This window comes from Ascidia mentula, chromosome 4 (genome assembly GCF_947561715.1).
Source record: "Ascidia mentula chromosome 4, kaAscMent1.1, whole genome shotgun sequence".
NCBI lineage: Eukaryota > Metazoa > Chordata > Ascidiacea > Phlebobranchia > Ascidiidae > Ascidia > Ascidia mentula.
Genome location: NC_138569.1, coordinates 20,420,352 through 20,440,911, shown reverse-complemented (window position 1 = coordinate 20,440,911; position 20,560 = coordinate 20,420,352). Strand labels below are relative to the sequence as shown.

The 20,560-nt window shown below is 37.8% G+C and overlaps 1 protein-coding gene across 1 annotated transcript in view; it reads right to left on the bottom strand.

The window, feature by feature from the left end:
* LOC145898815 (uncharacterized) overlaps window positions 1-20,560 on the bottom strand; it is a 64,450-nt gene that overhangs the window by 37,484 nt on the left and 6,406 nt on the right. Inside the window, exons 13-59 of the mRNA XM_082987443.1 lie at window positions 19,627-19,708; window positions 19,326-19,476; window positions 19,086-19,168; window positions 18,515-18,674; window positions 18,123-18,247; window positions 17,719-17,907; window positions 17,309-17,435; window positions 17,095-17,218; window positions 16,802-16,892; window positions 16,490-16,613; window positions 16,066-16,265; window positions 15,890-16,015; window positions 15,301-15,504; window positions 14,942-15,107; window positions 14,527-14,634; window positions 14,307-14,414; window positions 14,012-14,206; window positions 13,426-13,554; window positions 12,862-13,054; window positions 12,348-12,478; window positions 11,927-12,160; window positions 11,527-11,668; window positions 11,236-11,359; window positions 10,648-10,836; window positions 10,279-10,401; window positions 9,855-10,037; window positions 9,275-9,469; window positions 8,801-8,909; window positions 8,337-8,531; window positions 7,824-7,972; window positions 7,370-7,447; window positions 6,920-7,082; window positions 6,255-6,368; window positions 5,788-5,973; window positions 5,405-5,545; window positions 5,071-5,137; window positions 4,558-4,690; window positions 4,028-4,166; window positions 3,550-3,738; window positions 3,125-3,274; window positions 2,731-2,910; window positions 2,349-2,462; window positions 2,017-2,166; window positions 1,636-1,788; window positions 1,029-1,244; window positions 493-606; window positions 139-283 (exon numbers count right to left, since the gene is read on the bottom strand). Coding sequence (XP_082843569.1) covers window positions 139-283; window positions 493-606; window positions 1,029-1,244; window positions 1,636-1,788; window positions 2,017-2,166; window positions 2,349-2,462; window positions 2,731-2,910; window positions 3,125-3,274; window positions 3,550-3,738; window positions 4,028-4,166; window positions 4,558-4,690; window positions 5,071-5,137; window positions 5,405-5,545; window positions 5,788-5,973; window positions 6,255-6,368; window positions 6,920-7,082; window positions 7,370-7,447; window positions 7,824-7,972; window positions 8,337-8,531; window positions 8,801-8,909; window positions 9,275-9,469; window positions 9,855-10,037; window positions 10,279-10,401; window positions 10,648-10,836; window positions 11,236-11,359; window positions 11,527-11,668; window positions 11,927-12,160; window positions 12,348-12,478; window positions 12,862-13,054; window positions 13,426-13,554; window positions 14,012-14,206; window positions 14,307-14,414; window positions 14,527-14,634; window positions 14,942-15,107; window positions 15,301-15,504; window positions 15,890-16,015; window positions 16,066-16,265; window positions 16,490-16,613; window positions 16,802-16,892; window positions 17,095-17,218; window positions 17,309-17,435; window positions 17,719-17,907; window positions 18,123-18,247; window positions 18,515-18,674; window positions 19,086-19,168; window positions 19,326-19,476; window positions 19,627-19,708 — 6,891 coding nt within the window. The remainder of the gene's footprint in view (window positions 1-138; window positions 284-492; window positions 607-1,028; window positions 1,245-1,635; window positions 1,789-2,016; window positions 2,167-2,348; window positions 2,463-2,730; window positions 2,911-3,124; window positions 3,275-3,549; window positions 3,739-4,027; window positions 4,167-4,557; window positions 4,691-5,070; window positions 5,138-5,404; window positions 5,546-5,787; window positions 5,974-6,254; window positions 6,369-6,919; window positions 7,083-7,369; window positions 7,448-7,823; window positions 7,973-8,336; window positions 8,532-8,800; window positions 8,910-9,274; window positions 9,470-9,854; window positions 10,038-10,278; window positions 10,402-10,647; window positions 10,837-11,235; window positions 11,360-11,526; window positions 11,669-11,926; window positions 12,161-12,347; window positions 12,479-12,861; window positions 13,055-13,425; window positions 13,555-14,011; window positions 14,207-14,306; window positions 14,415-14,526; window positions 14,635-14,941; window positions 15,108-15,300; window positions 15,505-15,889; window positions 16,016-16,065; window positions 16,266-16,489; window positions 16,614-16,801; window positions 16,893-17,094; window positions 17,219-17,308; window positions 17,436-17,718; window positions 17,908-18,122; window positions 18,248-18,514; window positions 18,675-19,085; window positions 19,169-19,325; window positions 19,477-19,626; window positions 19,709-20,560) is intronic.

Here is a 20,560-nt window from a genome sequence, read left to right as displayed (position 1 = left end):
GGTAATTTTAACAAGCAATGCAAATACCAGAAGACATTTTAATGGCGTAAATACCAAGATTATAATCTCACAGGACAAATTTAAACCAAAGTTATGAGCAAGCATGTTGTTTACAATTTAATCGCAACCAATAGGTACCTTGGATCGCAAGGAGCGGTCGGTTCTTTAATTCCCGGTGCCTGACAGTAGAAACCTGGGGTGCAGTCGGAACAATTCGACTCTGAAGCCACCCCTGTCTCGTTGTTGAAAGTTCCGACAGGACAATCCGTACCCGTGGTGGTTCCTTTAAAACACAGAACTTGTTAATGACCAATGTCCGAAAAGCTCCACGAAAATTTCCAAGAAACTACATTCAAAGTTGATGTTTCAAATGAAAAATAATATGACAAAAGGAATGCCCCTCTAGATGTTTCCTAAAATCCACTCCAATACACAAGAATAATTAATTTTTATCCATATCATCGTTGATCATAGTACCAGGCTTAATTTTACCTTCAAGACAATACTTTCCCCTTGGACACGCATCGCCAGTCACACCATCTGTTGGATTCGATATGGTGGCACCGGACACACAGAGTGAACCCGCCGCACACGGGTAGTTGTCAACTAAAAACACAATACAAAATTTGGATCAGCGATTTTAAACCGAAATTTTGTCAGATAATAAATAACAATGAACCGACACTGTTAATTGTGGACCAGCCAAAATATTCTCGAAGTTATAAGCAAACCTGTGAAATATAGTCCTAAAGGAAAACGTATTTAAATTGTAACAAATGTTACACCTGTGCCACCTCTTAACGATTGGCAGAAGTGCGTGATTCCATTATCAATGGAATGAAATGAAAATTACATTTCATAAATGCTTAGAGAGCAAAAAAACGGCAAAGTTTCATGTTTCACTAAACTGTATCGTGTTTTACTGAATAACTGATGGGAATATACTAGGAAATGATTCCCAGAATTCTTCAACATCAGATTGAGTAAATTCAAATCAAATTGTAGAAACCAAGACAAGTTTTACTTACTGGTGTCGCTTCCGATTCCCTGAACAGGACAATATCGACCTTGTGGACAACTGTCACATTCAGCCTGGCTGTTTAATCCCGTCCTGCTGCCGTACGTACCCTCCATACACTTAAACTGGTCCGAAGACTTCGTCCCATCGGGGCAATAACTTCCGAGCGGACATTCGTATGTCAGCCCGTCAGTGATTGGTCCGTCGGCTTGATTGCAATAATATCCTGGAAAAGAAAAGTAAACACACTTATGTCAGTCTTTTTCACCAAGTCGGTATACAGGAAAATGTTCGTTTTTGCCACGAAAAGCAAAATTTTATCGCTAGTCGCACAAACCCTTTGTTTGTTATAATTAGTTTAGAAAAAAAATTGGGGGGGGTTAAGTTGTGCCAATGGTTGAGCATTAGGCTGTGATTGCTTTAATTTTTCAAACTAAAACGGGCGATGTCATTTTATCAGACAAAACTGATCGCTTGCCAGTCATATTCGAATTTTGCGGATAACTAACGAAGGTGAGATTTACGTAAATTTGACTATTAACTAACTTTTCACTTCAGTATGAAAAGAATATTGCCGTTATTTTGAGGTTGTTTTTAAACTGTGATTTTGAAGTTACCTGCTGGACAAGTCTTGCAAGTGGACTTCTGTGCCTGATCTTGGTAGAAACCTGATTCACACAAGGTCATATTCGGTGAACCCTCAGGACACATGTAACCGGGCTGGCAAGGCAGATCATTACCTGCCGATTGACCGGCATAACAGTAATACCCTGAAATAAAAACAATGTTAGGTAATGGAAAGAAAAACTGCAAATATAAACGAGTCAAATATGTGCAAATTTTTGACACTTTTTAACCAATTGAGGTTTACTTTCGCATAGCTATCACCATCATGACCCTGAAATAAACTGCTAGGATTTTAAGACGATTTGGACATTTTTAGAGGGTCGGTATTTCAAAATAAACAAGTTCATGTGTAAATTTAACGTGGTCTCAACCTTCAGGACACGAGTTGGTGTAATTGTGTTGCCCTGAATCAGGACAGAAATATCCTGCAGGACAGGACATGCAGTCGGATGGTTGTTTTCCTCCAGTCCCGTCATTGTACGATCCACTTAGACAGAGTGTTCCGCTGCTTGATCCAGCCTCTGCAAGTAAATATTCGTTAATTAAGGAATCTGACAATATCTCCGCCACTTTGCATAAAATACGGGACTTTCTCGTTCCCGTTTCGTTTATTAACTTATTTTTATGACCTGGTGATTTTAAAAAATGCGGTTTGTCATAAATAAATATTTGTAATCATTTTCAGTAAATAAGCACAAGTTACCGCAGTATCTGCCACGTGGACAAACGTTTCCTGTAACTCCATCCGTGGGATCGGGTTTTGTGGCTTTAGAACAATAAAACCCTGGGTCGCATTGACCGGTTGGAGCAGACAGACCTGAACGACAAAATTATTAGAAGATAAACATATTGTTAAATGCTATACACGATTGTTTTTTGATCAGTTAAAGCAAGGTAAAACGTGATAAAACTTGATAAACAAAAATACTGTTTGGTGGAAGTGTTTAACTTGTTAAGTTACTGGAAGCAGCAATGCCAACTTATTTAACACATTCACGTACACAATGGCTGTTTTTTTTTCTGCAAAACTCAATCGTCTCGACAAGATTTGTTTTGCTTCAACCCTGAGGATCAGTGTTGCTTACCAGTTCTGTTGCAGTAAAATCCTCCCGTGCACTCATCGGGAGTTCCTGTGCCTCTTGGACAAAAATAACCTATCGGGCATTCCCCCCCAGTGGCATTTGCGGGACACAAACAATCGAACTCGGTGAAATTGGAATAACTGCTCGGTCGCGGTGTTGGGGAACCACCCAAGCAGTAGAAACCTGCAAATAAACGTGAAGGTCAGAGTTTCCCCAACAACTTGTAACGACATGATTGACCCTATATAATTTTGTAACCTTTTTTTCTTGACATTGAGTAATAGGGAAGAAATTTAATAGAAGGTTTTATTTTTATGCTGTGCACAGAAAAGTCAATCGTTTATTGCAGAGTTTTCGGAATTCATCAAAACAGAGGGCAATCGACTTTTTTACTGGCCTTCATCACAATCTCCCGACACCCCAGCGGTTCCATTTCCATCGCAGTATTTCCCGGGGTCGCATTCCCTGCATTGCGATGCATTGATAGCTTGAGGGACGACGCCGTATGTTCCAGCAGGACAAGGGTAGTCCAGGTAGTCGGCAGTGCCTAAAAATATAAAAATAATTACCAGATAAATCCTGCGGAATAACTCAACGGATTTTGTTGGTTCCACAATAAATCAAATATATAGGATTATGGTAAATATTTAAAAAAAATGGCAATATGGAGAGTATTATTGCAAAGTTTACACCAAACCTCCTTATAAAAACACCAAACGTTTTCCATTTCAAACATGCAGTCCACAAACCAAACTTATAGAATCCTATGGATCAGGTTTGTTTGTTCGTTTGAAATGGACTGCAACGTATCATCTAGCATACCTTCAGGACAGTAATATCCAGCAACACAAGGGAAGCCGGTCGGATCTTGGGTTGCGTTCGGACAATAAAATCCCGCCTGACACGGTTTGCAGGTCGCCAGACCTTGCTCGTCGCTATAGTAACCGGATGTGCAGTCGAGCGGAGCGGTTGTACCCGTCGGACAGAATTTTCCAACGGGACACAAACTGTCTGTTAAAATAGGAAGAAACGTAACATTCGTTTTGAATACCATGTATTAATGATGCTGTGAAAAAATATGTATATTAGCACAAAGAAACTTATAACTACAAACGGGACAGTACGATACTCAGTAACTGTGTCAGTATTATGTACAATGAATATAAATTCCAAATACTTTTACACATTTGCGTAAATTACGTCTGGAATAGAGTGTAGTCGAATACGTAACAGTTTGGAGCACAGAGTTTCCTAAAATTACCCCAACTAATTCGTTTATGCATTTACCCAGTTATTTTACCTGAAGGTGTGGAGGTGTTTGCTCGTCCACTGCAAAACCACCCAGCTGTGCAATCTGCAGTTGGTGACGTAAGATTGCTCGTCTCACAGTATTTACCAGGAGGGCAATCTTGGCAGGCACCTTCTGATTCAAGTCCCAACTGTGCAGATGAAGGTAAATCACAGAATATGCAAATGAAAGTCTTTTTCTAGTTTATAATAGCAAGTATTTTGACATGTACTGTTGAACAGAAACGCCGCTTATCTTGGCAACGTTTATTGGTGCAGAAAAAAAAATAAACATTGAACGGTTTTAAAAATTGAAATATTGGGATCTACCCAAAACTGCAGATGCAGGCCTAGCGGTGATTGTAACTTTGGTAATAATACTAAAAAAAGCAATAGCTTTTTATTACAGGATCAGCCTGGCTTTTAATCAGAAATATTTTTCGCCTCAAGGGCATCTTCAGTTCCTTGCAGTAAACACAATTTATGATATTACAAAAAACATTTCATTAATATCCTAAATAAAATGGTTGAACATGCGCAAACCTGCTCGTTATAAGTTCCAATCGGGCACGGTTGGGGTTCGCCAGTTTGTTGAGGACAGAAAGATCCAGGGGGACAGATCCCTCCGTCGCCTGTATGTGGGGAAGTCCCAGGGTCTTTGACGTCTACCCCGTATCTTAAACATTAAAAAAGAAATATGTTACAGAAACGTCTGAAACTTATAATCAAAACAAAAAGTCAACAAATGAAGTAAAGCATTATGGGAAAACATGTTGTCTGGGTTACAATCTATTGACTTTCGTGTCTTCAGTGTCTGTAAGAAAAGGGAGGTAAAAACACACCTACTAAAAGCTCATCAAGTAGAACTTAGAAAATCGAAGAAGAACATCTTTTGTGTGTACCACGTACTGCGTTGTTTAGAAACAAAACTGATACTGTAATTTGGTAATGGTCTTTATATTAACCGACAACTCCAACGAATAAGAAAATAATGGGACATTTTTACAATACAATTTCATGGTATCCGGCACGTATACCAGTGTGCGTACAACTTACCGGCAATAATATCCAGCATCGCACAGTTGGTATGGAGCTGTCAGGTTGAAGTCAGCGCAGTAGTAACCTATAACAGGGGTTTTGATGACAGTAAGATCTGAACTAATATTTATTTGGGCTTTTTCCCCACAAAACACAGTGTTGTGACGTCAGTTATAGGTTAGTTCTATGTAAATGTGTTGCAAGAAAAACTACATCATTTTAAACTGATTATGGTATAGATTTTTGCCCAGACGTCTTAAAATAAGAGTATGTCAGTATTCAATGTTACAGATTATAGCAAAGAAGGACGGAATCACAAAATCTCCAGTGAAATAACAAATAAAAAACTCACCTTTATCGCAATTTTTACAGTCAGTACTGTTTTCCATTGCCAAGATATCGCCGTAAGTTCCATATGGACAATGAGGGGGACTCACACCTGTTCCTTCAGGGCAATAGAAACCTTTTGGACAACTTTCCCTGTTATTTCCTCCTGTGTAAAGCAAACAATGTACTTACATGTGTTGTAATGTGTTGTACTTACAATGCAACAAGTAAAAATGTTTAACATGTTGAAAGCACAAATAAGAATTTCTAAACTGCTTGATATATTATTATGCAAACACGTTTGTGTCTATGATTACTGCCAGTGTTGAGTGATTGAGAAGACTGTGCAGCCTGTGTAGTATAGTAAAATTTAACAAAATAAAAGCCTATGTCAAACCAAAAGTTTACCTTTGCATTGAAAGCCAGCTGGACACACTTCACAAGAGGGTTGTTGCACAGCTTGTTGGAAAGAACCAGGCAAGCAAGGTTTAGCTGCCCCGCTACCAGTTGGGCAGAAGTTTCCAGATGGACACTCACCCCCCGTGCTTACACCGACTGGTGGATTAACACTTGTTCCGCCGCTGCAATAAAAACCTAAAAAACAAAAAAACGTTTATTTCAAGACAACAAGTGATATACATTGTCGCTTTTTTTAAAAAAAATTTTGATTATGCGTTATGATGGATGTTAAAATTGGTGTAAATGAATTTTTAAAGCGCTATGTTTTTATCGATCTACACAACTGGGAATAAAAATAACAAACAATAGATCGATGCGATTGTGCAAACCAAATTAAATCGCTTTCTGAAAAGAAAATTTGTATAGTAATAAAAAAATTGTGCCCAACACGAAAATTGTTCAAACAAACACAATACCTTCCATGCATTCTCCGTCTGGCTCCGTGAGTTGGAATGTGCTGCAAACTTTGCCAGGATCGCATGGTGTGCAGTCACCCATACTGGCAGCTCCAGTCTGATTATTGTAGGTACCTGTTTAAATATGGAACAACTTTGGAAATCGCCATTAAAAGTGTGTAACAAGCATCAACACATGGAAAGTTGATAACAGTTGCCTGATCAGAGTTTCAATAATTGTCTTTTCTCAGTGGTATTTCCAATCAGCATATTACAAGTACATATATGGTCGTATTTAATGTATTCAGTTGTTAATGTGTGCCCGAAAATACGCAAATGTTAAATTGGACAACAAATATAATTGAAAACAGCTATTTTTAAGGTTACAAATTATGGTATTTTATATGATAAGTCACATGAGTCTCTTCGTATAAGTTTTATCACATAACAGGAGCTTTGGCGAGTATCATAAATAGCATAACACAATAGCATGCACGAAAAAAACGCGAAAGCGATAAACCGTCGGTCAGTTTGGTCCTGTAACATCAGCTTAGTCCATTTCAAAATTAGTCCCAACAAACCCTTAAGCGGGTTTTTTTTCGAATGCGCATATTTCACATTGCAGGTACACCAAGCGGCCCAAATTCTAAAAAAACTTGAAACAAGAATTCAAATTATGTACAAACCTTCCGGACAAGCCAGGCCAGTCGGACTCGATTCAGCATCGCAATAAAACCCCTTAGGACACGGTCCTCCTGTGGGCTCGGAACCGTTTGGAGTTCCAGTTGTGGAACCCTGACCACACCAGAAACCCGCATCACACACCTTTGTCGAGGCATTTTGACCAAGCTGCAATACACTCGGGTTAGTTTAAAGTAGGTCTTTGCTGATGCAAGGTATTAACGATATTTACGTATCATTTCCAATGCTTTATGCGATTGGCAACAAACTGTTTTGGAAAATAGTGCTTTACAATGATTTGAGCAAAAAATGTGCTTGTGCTTTATTTTTAAATAGACAAAAAGATAACCAGTAAGCTACACAACACGACATCAGCTGAACGTGGTGTTTGTACGTATTTCCAGCTATTGATTCAAAACTGCGATCTGTAAGAACAGTAAAGTTAACCAATCTACCTCATCACAGTAAAATCCTTCGTTACATAAGTTGCAAGCTGTGGCATCAACTTGACCAGTTTCGTCGTTGTAAGTACCCTAGAATGAGAGCATTTCAGTTATACAATCAGTTACGGTTCACACATTTACAAGTATTTTCTTATGGGGCGGGAATTTTTATGTGCCTGCATGTGTGTAATTATTTTCTTTGTGCAAAAAGATTTCTGATACTGATTCAAATAAGTGTTATTTTTCTAAATTTAAAGGGGAAATTACATTAAATCTGGTAGCTCCATTGCTTATATATAAATCTGGAAGGCTCGTATACTCAGTTATCTTGCTCAGTTCACGAAGAAACTTACCTAAGTGAACTAAGTGATATATAAGCAAAAAGTAAAAGAGATTTAATTTCAAATAAGAAAAAATTACTCTTCTTCACATAAAAACTGAAAATTACGCTTATCTGCCTAATTACCACTGGGCACGCAGTAGGTGTGGATGAATTCAAGGGACAGTAGCTGCCGGTAGGACAGGGTAACGCTTCACTCAAACCATCTGTAGGGCAGTAACTTCCCACAGGGCAATCTTTGCACGATTCAGAGTTGTTGCCAGGTGCGTATGTTCCTGTTAACAAAAGGTGGAGAAACGTATCTTGCTGTGAAGTATCATAGTGCTGTTTATTCAGATTTGCAACGACTTTTGGAATGCAAAAGCACGTGCTTCAATGTTTTTCGCTGTTAAGAATCATTACGCTGTTTATACATGATTTTCTTTGATATGTCGTAGAATTAGGCATCTTATGATGTAAAAAACACGTCCTTTGATTTAACGAAATATCGTTGAAATGTCTATGATGTCGTGCAATTTGGTGTCACAGGCTGTTCGACTTCCTCATAGGAATTTTTTTAACCAAGCAACATCGTGAATAAATAAATACCCAGCATCGTTCTTCGAACGTTTTTTAAAAATTGATTCAAAAGTAACTTACCACATGGACAAATGTGAGCATGCGATGAACCGGCAGGGGCAAAGTAACCGGGTGGAACCGAGTTTTGGGTCGGGGTGGAAGCTCCTCCAGTGCAATAGTAACCAGGAGAGCAATTGCCCGTTATTCCACTCGCCTCGAGACCCGAACAGAATTTTCCAGGGAGGCAGTCGGTACAATTATCCACGGAGGTTGCCACTGAAGGAAGTGAAAGATACAAACAATGATTTTAGTCTTTTTCACAAAAAAGATTATTTAATACTTTAAGCTATTTCCCACTAAATTTAGATCTTGTTTGAAAAAAGTTGTTTCAATCCTGACACGATGAAACGCATTTTTTGTGGCTGGTTTAAACTGACTTAATGGGCCCTAAACATGTTAAATGCAATAACTTGGCACAAATGTTCACACGAAAACTGAAAATATAGTTGATAAAATAAATTTCGGTGCATATATTTAGTGCTTACTTTTATTAGCCGAATATCTTCCAGGTGGACAGGCTGTAGGATACGGACTTCCCTCAGGGCAGTAACCTCCGGCGAAACATATGTCGCCCATCGCGCTACCATTTGGTGTCTATTAAATATTTCCACAAATAATTAAAATTTACAAGATCACACGTAAAGTTTCACAAATAGGTCCGCCCTCTAAGCCATTAATACTCAACATTTTTGCACTTGCGAGCCGGTCAAGTTTAAAACGACTTTTATAGTAATTTAGCAAAATTTACGCTAAAGGTGATGAAATAAAAGCAAAACTTTATATTGCAAAACTATGTACTTCGTGCCAGAAGAAATTCAGTGAATATGGCCGACGGTCGAGAAAACACTTCTCTAAACAGCAAGCAAGACTTAACATGAAATAAAAGTCATTTCAAGTCATTAAATTATTTTTCTAGTTGGCCGTTTATTTTCCAGGAAGTGGGAAATAGCCAAGCTTACTGATGTGTCTGCTCCTTGCACACAGTAATATCCAGCACTGCATTCAGCCGTTGGAACTACGTTGCCCGTTCCTTGACAGTACCAGCCTCCTATACACGATGTGCATTCCAACGAAGACTTAATTCCGGTTCGGTTTCCAAATGTCCCGCTTGGGCAGTCGATTGGAGAACTACGCCCTGGAGTACAGTATTGTCCCTACACAAAAATATTCAGGCTTACAATAATTAGAATAACATGACCTCGTAACATGAGACATAGTATAAGTTTTGCAATGACATTTGTTGGGACATATGGCATCCCTGCGTGATTAAAAAGACATATTGCAGCACCTAGTGGCGGCAAACCAGTAAGCGACCTCCACGAATGCTGCAATCAGCATTTCTGCTGTCTAATTATTGATGGGGGCTAATATTATTTGAAAAATTGTGCTCTCGATATTACTAGTAAACCGCACGGTGAAAAATTACCAGAGTAAATTCAAGAAAATCTCGCGGCGCCCCGGTTGGGGGCCATTGGATTATTGTGATGAACGCGATTCCTCAAATAACCAGCTAAGTTTCGAAACCCCAATTGGTTATACCTTAGGACACTCCAAAGGGTCTGAGGTCCCGTCCATAGGGCAATACTTTCCTGAGGTACACAGCACACAGCTTTCGGGTGATACAGCTGCCGTGTTATTGAGGTAAGTCCCGGCAGGACATGGTTCTGAATGGCGATCACCAGTTCCGTTCGGACAATAGTAACCTGGTGGACAATCACCAGCCTACAATACAAAAATAAATATTTATTGTTTTTTTACGACAAATACAAATACAGTTAGGGTGTGAAATTCACAACCTAAAGACATACGACAATATACACAATTTAACAAAGGAAAAAAAAACAGAAAGTAAATAATGTACATCAGTATCACAAACGGAACCATAAATAAACATGCTGGTCAGACAAAATAACTCCACAACTATACACAACATACAAACAGGCGAAATATTAAGACAGCTTACCGGTGCAGTGAGGTTTGTAACGTCGCAATACATTCCGGGGGTACAAGATTCGCACGATGCTACATCCCGTAACCCAACTTTATCACTGAAGGTCCCGACGGGGCATGGAACAGGTTCCGGATTCTGAGAAGAAAAAAATGAAAAGAAACAAATGAGTTCTATTTGAATAAGTTGGAGAAACTGGTAATGCCTTTTTTAAGTGAAATATATTTTTCACAATAAACATCCACCATCTGAACTGTCCACGGATCGTTTTGTAGAATTTAACACATAATCAAACAAATGAGCTTAATTTTTTTCTTTACACAAACAAATGAGGTTACTCCAATGCGGAAACTCTCTAGCTAAAAGTTGCGGTAAAACACTTACAGTACTGCCGAGCAAGCAGTAGAAACCAGCAGGACAGGCGTAGTTCAACAGGTCAGGAGCTTCTGAAGTTCCACTAGGGCAGTACATACCGGCCGGGCATGTTTTATTTCTTCTCTCAGCATCAGTTGTCATATTTTCATTGCAGTAAAACCCAGCATCGCATAACGTGCATTCTGGTTGGCCAAAACCCTAGGTACAAATTAATCTTGTAAACACAACTGATAAATTGTAATACTTCGTAACAAGTTTGCGTGTGTGAAGAGAAACATATACAAGACCAAATCGGGTTTGGTGTATGAGGGCGGTGGACAAACTTTTTTCCCAAAGAGTCATACATGTGTGATTAGTGAAAATTGGGAGCCGGATAAACGTTCAAGATTCCATGCCACCGCCTAATTTCTTTGTCAAAAAAGAGGGATGCCGAAAATGTAGCGAAGTACAGAAATAAATAAAATTTATCGTTCGGTGTAGTGTAAAAAACTGTTTTGGTTGCGTGGACCCAAGCAAGGCGAGCAGTAGTTCGGTGGCCCCTGTATTAGGACAACACAAGCAATAAACAGGTCCATAAACAAGTTAGAGTAAATTTACAGAATAGTATCCTTTTCCGCATGGTTGCGGATCGGCAGTTCCATTGTCAGGGCAGTAATAACCGTTGGTGCAGTCAAGGCATGAAGCAAAGCCGTCCGCGCCATGAGCATCGTTAAATGTTCCCCTGAACATAAAATAACAATTTTACACAAGTTCGAAAATTTTTAGCAGTAAATTTGTTGATGAAAAATCGCAGCATGCGTAGTGTTGTATTTGTGTTTTAAATCCGCAAAGAAACAGGGTTCCGCCGGTGGAATTAATGTTATCAGCGTGACAAACACATTTTCGTACGGCGGACACGGTTCCGGTTGACTGGTTCCAGTTCCGCAGTAGAAACCCGGTAAGCAATCGTCGCAATCCTCTTTTCTCACATTTCCAGACTGGTTGGAAAACAAACCGGACGAACATGGAAATTGGGTGGCGTATTGTGTGCCTACGCGACAAAGTGATTTGGTTACCAGAATATTAAATTTCACGTCGCAGTTGGAAGATTGTAAACAAAGAGATTATTCTACTTAACAAACCTTATACGCCTACGACTTGACACTATTATGTAGAATTAATATATTTACATATTAAGTGGATGTTGGGATATTATGGAAATTACAATACAACATTTTTATGTCCAACTGCATAAGCTACACAAACTTTTGGAATTAGGTTGGAACAGTCGGTAATTATATTGTTTTACCTGGAGGGCAGAAGTAACCAGGTGGACACACTTGATCATTTGCTGTCCCTGTTGTGCTGCCGTTAACACAAAAATAGCCTTTCGGACACACCCAACATTCATCAAAGTTGGCAAGATTGGTACGGTTTGAATAAGAACCTGCTGGACATGGCCATTGCGTTGGATACTGGGTGGCATTCTTGCAGTAATATCCTGGAGCACAAGCAGCCTTTTTCTTTTGAGATCCACCAGTGCCTGTGATTGAAAATAGCATATAAATGACCAAATGCATTTTTTAGGCCTTTTTAACAAGCAGTTTTTTTACATTTTTAAAGGTAATTTTCCATTATATACTGTAGTAAATTAGTTCAATTTTTTAGTAAAGTTGAATAACAAGTTTAATTGTAAACCAGGTGCATGACATAATACAAGGCATCTGTACCGTTATAGCAGGCAAATCTTGGTGGACAAATTTCGCACTCTTCGGGTGCTGTAAGGTTAAACTGATCAGTAAACCTTCCAGCTGGGCAAGGGTTTGCTGTTGGTACAGATGTTCCAGTTGGACAGTAGTGACTGAAAATTTGTTCAATGATCAATTGAAACATAAAAAGTATCAACTTCTTTCTATTTGTTCATGTTTTTGAGACTACAAAATTTGTTTTAAGCAATACAATATAATGTAAGCATTCTAATACATACAATAATTATAAATCAAATAAACTTTCGGTAAATTTAGATTAGGTATAGGGGATTTGCAATAATTTTATTTGTTTACCAAGGTTTTTTTTTCTTGGGGAAAATGCATAAAAACATGTAAAATTTGCCATTTTTGCAAAAAAAAACAAAAAACATTACGTTACTTTTTGTCAAGTTAGGATCAACGTTACTTAATCAAAAGAAAACTGATTAGTCGTCTTCAATGTACAAATAAGTTAACAAAAGTGAAACCATCCTACCCAGGGTCACATGACTGATCAGGTTGCTTCAAACCAGATTGTGTGCATGCCATGCCTTCCAAACAATCTTTACAACTTGCATTTGATGGTTGTCCAACTGTTGGTTGATAGGTACCAGGTGGACATGGATCGGGATCAGTCGTGCCAGCAATGCAAGTGTATCCAGCAGGACATTGAACGCAAGATGCAATAGCTGTCACAAAGATATATATATTGTGTGTATTGCAACAGTGGATCATTTTAAGGAAAAAAATTATATGATGAAATAATTTAATGTAGTTGCTTTCAAGCTCACAGCTTTGGACCGACTGTCTTCTTTTCTATTAAACTTTTTGCATATTTTTTCCAATGTTAACAATGTTGTAAGTTTTTCCTTTTTATCCATATAATAAGAACTCACACGAGATTTCGTTAAGATATTGGTCACTGTGGTAAACCATTATACAATTTTAGCCCTGAAACTGAATAAAACTTTTGCAAAGGCTTTGGATAATAAAAAACAATGCTGGATCGAATGCTGTTGCTTAATGGGTTGTCGGAAATAAGATTTTAGATGCTTCTTACTTCTTGCTCCTTCTTCAGCTGTGTAGGTTCCAGCTGTACATGGGACAGGAGGTTGTGTTCCTCCAGACTGAGTAGTACCTGCTGGGCAGTAGTGACCACGGGGACATGCTTGTCCAGGTTTAGATGAACCTAATAAATATACAAGGTTATTGGAAAGAATTATAACCACAACACAACTTTTACAGACAAAAACATGATGCTGCTGAAAGTGTGCAATAATGTTAAAGGCTACAAATTTGTATTTTTAGTTTAGTATGTTCACCAGTGGGAAATGGGCACCTCATACACCTCTGTCACAATGTATCAGAGCACATAATAAACCAATCAGTGACACAGTAAATGTTATTTTTGCAGTCAAATGAGCACAAATGCATGGGCATTTGCAGATTCAAAAAGGGACATAATTAGGAAACACATTTATTGCACATATGTTGTTGACAAGTAACATTTTGATAACCAGAACTCATAAAAAAGAACCTTGTAAAACCACAGTACCAAACCAATTATACAACCGTCTTTGGTTATGTATTCACTAACTGTTTACAATACTGTAACATTGTATACTACACCACAGCAGTAAACATACCGCTTTGACAATATCTTCCTTCTGGGCATTCTAAACATGCAGTTGCTTCTGTCTCTTGACCAAGATAGGGACCAAATGTACCACCGGGACATGGATGTTCATTTGAGGTAGCTGTGCTAATGGGACAAAAAGCACCCTTGGGACAAATATTGGCAACACCAGGGGCACCCTCTGTTCCTTCCAGGCAAAAGAAACCTGAAAATGTGTAAAATCTGTTAGTATTTTATTTTGTAGTATTTTGAATGCTTTGTTTTCTTCACAGAGTTTGTGTAAAAAGTTAGAATAAACAACATACCAACTGGACATGGAGTGCAATCAGTCGCTAACCCAAGTTGTGGTGTGGAACCATACATTCCTGGAGGGCAGGGGGTGGGTACTGTATCTGTTGAACCACAGTAGTATCCTGGAAAACAAATGTTTTTAAGCAAACCAAAATAATTGAAGTGTTTTTTTTTGTCGGTAACACTTTGCCACTGAAAGAAAGAATAATATCTGAATAATTAATCAAACCTTACCAAGTGGACAGATGCCAGATTCAGGATTGGGCTTGGTGCTTCCTTCGCTACATATATACCCAGCAATACATAGATCACACAATATTGCTTGGGCAGCGGAGTACGTGCCTTGAAAGTATTTTAAATGTTGTTAAATAGATCTTCGACACCACTATAATAAATATGTACCAAAACTTTGGTCTCATTAAACATAAACAATCTTTTTTTAGCATGATTTGCAGGCAAGTACAATCCAACACTATGTAAACAACTACAAGCTGTGAGAAAAGGGAAAAAATGCATGTCTATGCATTGGAGGCAATTTGCTAATCTTATCTTGCTATTGTGTACATTACTCATTGGTCCAAGACACCTTTGGAAAGTGGAAGTTACCAAAATACTAACACTTGTTTCAATGTACCTAATAATGTGTTACCTGGATTACAAACAACAGGAACTGATGTTGGAATACTGCATTCAAACCCAGCCGGACATTCAGTACACTGTGTCTGTCTTCCCAAGCTGTAAAACCCGCTTGCACAAGCTGTACCTGTGGTGTTTGTTGTAGAGCAAAATTCTCCGGGTGGACAATCTGTACAGGCCTAAACAGAAAATTAAAGTATAAATAAAATTTTGTTATAGCAACAAGCGCAACCACAGAAACCAAGAGGTGAACACCAGTCATGTTTACTGCAAAGGTAATTTTTTTGATAGAAATTAAAGATTTAAATGGGCTCACAGAAGTTGTAGACCTAGTTGTTGATAATATACTTATTTGCTACACAACAAACTTACACCAGCATTGGCTTCTGAAAAAGTTCCTGCTGGGCATACAATTATATATGCAGCAAAGGGCATTGGACAAGCAAGGCCAGCTTGACATTCGGTACAAGTGGTTTGTCCACCACTGCTATATGTTCCAACATTACAAGATGTCTTTCCTCCATCATCAACATTTGCAGTTGGGCATGCGTACCCTACCGCACACCTTGTACATGTCTGGTACATAAAAACAAGATGTGATTTTAGGTAGAATAAATAAGGCATTTAGATTGCTTTGTTGAACAGCAATGGATTGAATATTGGTGTTTACAAATATTATTGCCAGAACAGTCGTATTGGAGTGAGTGGATTGACAATAAGGTTACAGCCAAAGGATCCAATTCAAAAATTAACCCAAACAATATTAAATAAATTAAGATTCCATTCAAATAAGGTCATATCACTGCTGATAACTTTGTGTTAAAAATTGCATATTTTGCATTAAAATTAAGATTCCATTCAAATAAGGTCATATCACTGCTGATAACTTAGTGTTAAAAATTGCATATTTTGCATTAAAATTATAAAAGCTTGGCCAAATCAGTTTATATAATTTACTTACAGATTGGCCTGGTCCAGAGAAAGTACCATTACCACATTCAACAGTAGCATTACTGTTGGTAAAAGGACAAGCATAACCAGCAGTGCACGGTGTGCACATAGGTTCTCCATTCAATGAGTATTCTCCCTATAAAAACATCATTGTCATTTTACATTTGATAAATGGCATTGTCTTACAGGTAAGCAGTAGGTATTTCCACTTCCATCAGGTTGACTGCAGGCTTGACCAGCTGGACATTCAGTACATTCGCTTTGACCACCAGTTGAATAGTAACCTGGAGAGCATTCAACTAGGGATGTGTTTGTTGTTGTGCTTGGACAAGCGAATCCTGGTGGACAAACTGTGCATACTGTCTGATTCTCAAGAGAAAAGGTACCTTTGATAAAAAAGAACACATTGTAGTGTTAGCAGATCTGTTAAATCACGAGTTGTGTGACTGGAATAAGAAACAAATGCACAAAAATAAGATGGCAGTATTTTGAATAATAACTCTAGAGCAGTGGACTGTTTGTGACTCAAGAATACAACATGTATATTATTACATCCTGGAGCATTTTATTTGTACTTGTGTGGACAATAAATACAAATTGGTTGACTTACCATTCTGGCAGACAGTTACAATAGCTTGATGAGTGTAGGGACATTCAAAACCTGCTGGACAACCAGTGCAGTCAGATTGTCCATAAATCGAGTAACTTCCTGGTTCACACAATGTTGTTTCACTCTGTTTTAAAGAATTTAACATCACCGCATTCAACAAAAGCGAAGTTTATTTTAAAAAATCATGCAAAACATACAAAAAAATGCATAACAAAAGCTGAAATACTCTCAATTTAATATACCTGTAAAAATATAGGGAGAGTAAGCTACAAGTCACCAACTGTATTCAATGATAATTGCAGTAAATCTTACCCCACTGCAACTGACTCCTGCTGGACAGGAAATGCATTCTGTTTCACCGACTGGCGAGTAAGTCCCATTAGGACATGAAAAAGGAACATCCCTACATAACAGTAAAGTATTGGTGAAAATCATAATGGTCAATCCAATGGGAAAGCATTAATTGCATACAGAAACAAGAAATTGCTGCTTATTTGATTTTCTTAATCATATTTCTTTCATATATTTATTTCAAAGCTTTCCCATAATTTAAATAGTGACACTTATGATTTTGTGTTGTAAAATTTTTTACTAGTTATACTCACGATGCATCTTGGCAAACTTTTCCCACAGGACAATCTTGACAAACAGTTTGGCCAGTCAGTCCATTGGTGGTGGAACCAAAGGCACATTTTAGTGGAGCTGCAGCTGGGTCCACACATATGTAACCTTTGACAGTAAAAAGTGAGTGGGTTTAGGGAAAAGTATATCAATAATATTATGTTGTAGGTTTTGAATACTTCAAAAAGCAACACTCACCGACTGGACAGTCATAACAAGTTCCATTTCCTGCATAACTATATTGTCCTGTGCCACATGCTGTTGGGGTGGATGTTCGATCTGGGCACTTTGATCCAGCGGGGCAAGTTGTACAAACCCCATCTCCCTGTTGAAATACAATTTTTGTGAGAGTTTTAATTATTTTTAGAATAAAAAACAATCAAACAAACAGCGAAACAAGTCATATTTAACAGAAGAATAATCCCAATCTTCTGCAATAAAAAACTAGTTTTTGCCAGTAAGCAAACATTTTGAAACATAAAGGAAAAATTACACAATACTAATTTTATTTACCTGCAGAAAAAAAACTGTGGAAGATTAATTTTACTTTAATATACCTCGATAATTTTGATGATATCCACTTTAGCATAATATTTACAACATATTACCTGGAGTGAGTATTGGCCTTCGTCACAATTTGTTGGGGCTTCAGCTGGGTTGAGACATGACTGACCAGCAGGACAAGCATTACAACCCGTTGACCCAACACTACCATTGGAATAAGTTCCTGAAGGGCAAGGAACAATACTTGATGTGGTCGGACAGTAAAACCCAGCAGGACAAGCGCTACATTGCATCTGTGACAAAACATAACAAAGAGAAGAAACATAAATTTCTACAGCACCTTGCAACAGAAACAGACACTTCTGACAAAATTTATAATTTTTTTCAAAGTACAGTTATTGCATGTAACTTTATAACTCATATTTCATATAACAATTTAATATTTAAGGAGTACCATATTCTTGGTTATAGTATAGGTGTAAGAAAAGTGGAAAAACTAATGGCTTACATCGCCTTGCAAGCTGTATTCTCCATCTACACAAGCTTGTGGCACCTGAGAAACATTCATACAGGTATGTCCAGCAGGACATGAAAGACAAAATGAGGCACCATCCAAACCGTTGGTATGTGTTCCTGTTAAAATGTCAACATGCAATAGTTTTCATATTTGATGAAGATAATTCCTGCTTAAAACCATTTGTTTCAAAGAAAACAGCATACATGTTGTTGGTGATAAAAAATATTTTAGAACAATTTATTTTATTTTCAATCCTAAGAACTCATATTTATGATAACACACATTCTTGCAGACCACCACTACCAAAAAACAAACAGACCTGAATAGGCTTAAATACAAGGACTAGTTTATGAAGTTGCAAAATTCTGTGACATAAAATGTACCTTGAGAACAAGATGAGCATTTATCATCCCCAGTATTTGAATATGAACCTGAACTACAAGGTACTGGTGTGCCTGGTGTGCCTGATGCACATTCGGACCCAGCAGGACACACTGTACAAGTTTGTGCTTTGATCCCACTGTATGTTCCAATTGGACATGGCTGCAATAGCAATATATAATAAACCAATGCATACCTTCACAAAACTCTTCCAGTACCACATATACTCATTTTGACATGTATGTTGCACATTAAAAATTCAAAACTTTTGGATATAATTACAAAGCTATTTAAACCTAACCTTAGTATAAATAGAATCACTTCATTGTAAACAAATTAAAAACATTGAAACGAAGCCAGCACTTGAAACTAAAGTTGAGTAAATAAGAGTTTTTGTAAACTTGATTGTTGTTCAAATATACTGATTTTGAGTGAATTATTTAATGGAGCATGACGTCCCTTTTTCACATTTCAGAAAAAGTTCAGGGTATATATATCTTGATAATGTTAACCGTGTGACAAAAACAATTATGCATTTGAATGCTATAGACATAAAGCTGTTTTTTTGGTTACCAAGCATGATGTTTGACCAACTCCACTGTACTGCCCTGCAGTGCAATCTACAGGTGTGTCTCCTGGATCCAAACAACTTTGACCTGGAAACAAATTCACCAGCATTAAATCCATAGAAATACTAAATATTCAGAACGGTTTCATTACAACCTGATGTCGTTATCATTTGTTGCAACTGAATATATGTCACCGGGGCACTTACTTTTGTTAAGATATTATAGATTAAATATCTTCATTTACCTGATGGACATGGTCTGCACGAAGACTGCCTTGTAGAGTCTTGATAAGTCCCATTTACACATGGTGCAGGTGGGGCACTGTAGCCCTGACAAAAAAACCCACTTGGGCAATCCGAACACGTTGACGAAGACGAATTGTAGTATGTTCCAGCCTAAGGACAGAATACATATATTTTGTTCAGAAAATTTATATGCATCATTAAATACATATAATTTTATTTGTTTTGCACAAATACTTACTTGCATATCTGAGTCAGGACAAATAAGGTCTAATGACTGGAGAAAAAATAAAGGAAACTTACCGGACATGGAACTGCTGCGCCAGTTGTTGTGTCATAATATGTCCCAACTGAGGTACCGGAACATACAGTTGAACCCGGAAGACTAAAAATGTTTGCAAAGTATATAAAAACAAGTAACAGAAATTTTTCGATGCGGAAACAGTGTCGTGCCATGATTATGTGTTCACGTTTCTTACATTCTTTGTGACATAATGTTCATGACCAACATAAACTTATTTCTGTAAAAATATGCAGATATTTACCAATTTTTGAATTGCATAAATATAATATACAACAAGGAAAAAAGCTATTGCATCAATATTGCTAAGTCCCTGGTTCAAGCCAATATTCTGTCTGTAAATTGAAGTTAAATCCTAACTATGGACTCAAGTAACCTTGATTCCACTTCTTTCTAGACGATTTACAAAAAATTGTTGTTCCTTAACTTCTAGGAATTTTTGGTCTTTACTGCTACAAGCCCATTACCATAAGGAAGCTATTTACTTATTGGAAGAGAAGTTTAGTTGATTTGTCCCCAAAACAGGATGACTTGGTGGTGAAAAATGGAATTGAAACAAAACAATGTTTAAAGGTTTGGCATTTGTAAAAGCCAGATTGTGTTTAAACATGGGGTTGTCAATACAGAAGCAAAACACAGACAGTCTTGGATAACAGATTGGTTGGTGGAAAGCCAGGTAGAAGCAAACAGCGTGCCCGTACAAGTCATTATGAGTTTGGCTTGCTGTGACAACAGTAGACAAACTATGCTCGTGTGTTGTGGACACTGCTATTGAGACAGAGACAAGCCAGGGTAAAGAATAAAACTTTAATTTGCTCTGGTTCAACAATCCACACTCCTCTCCATAGGAAGTAGGCAAACAATGTTTGAACAATTTATGACCGATTTCTCACTAAGCGGCTTTTCTGACGTCAATTGCTAGGTTTTGTTTCTTGG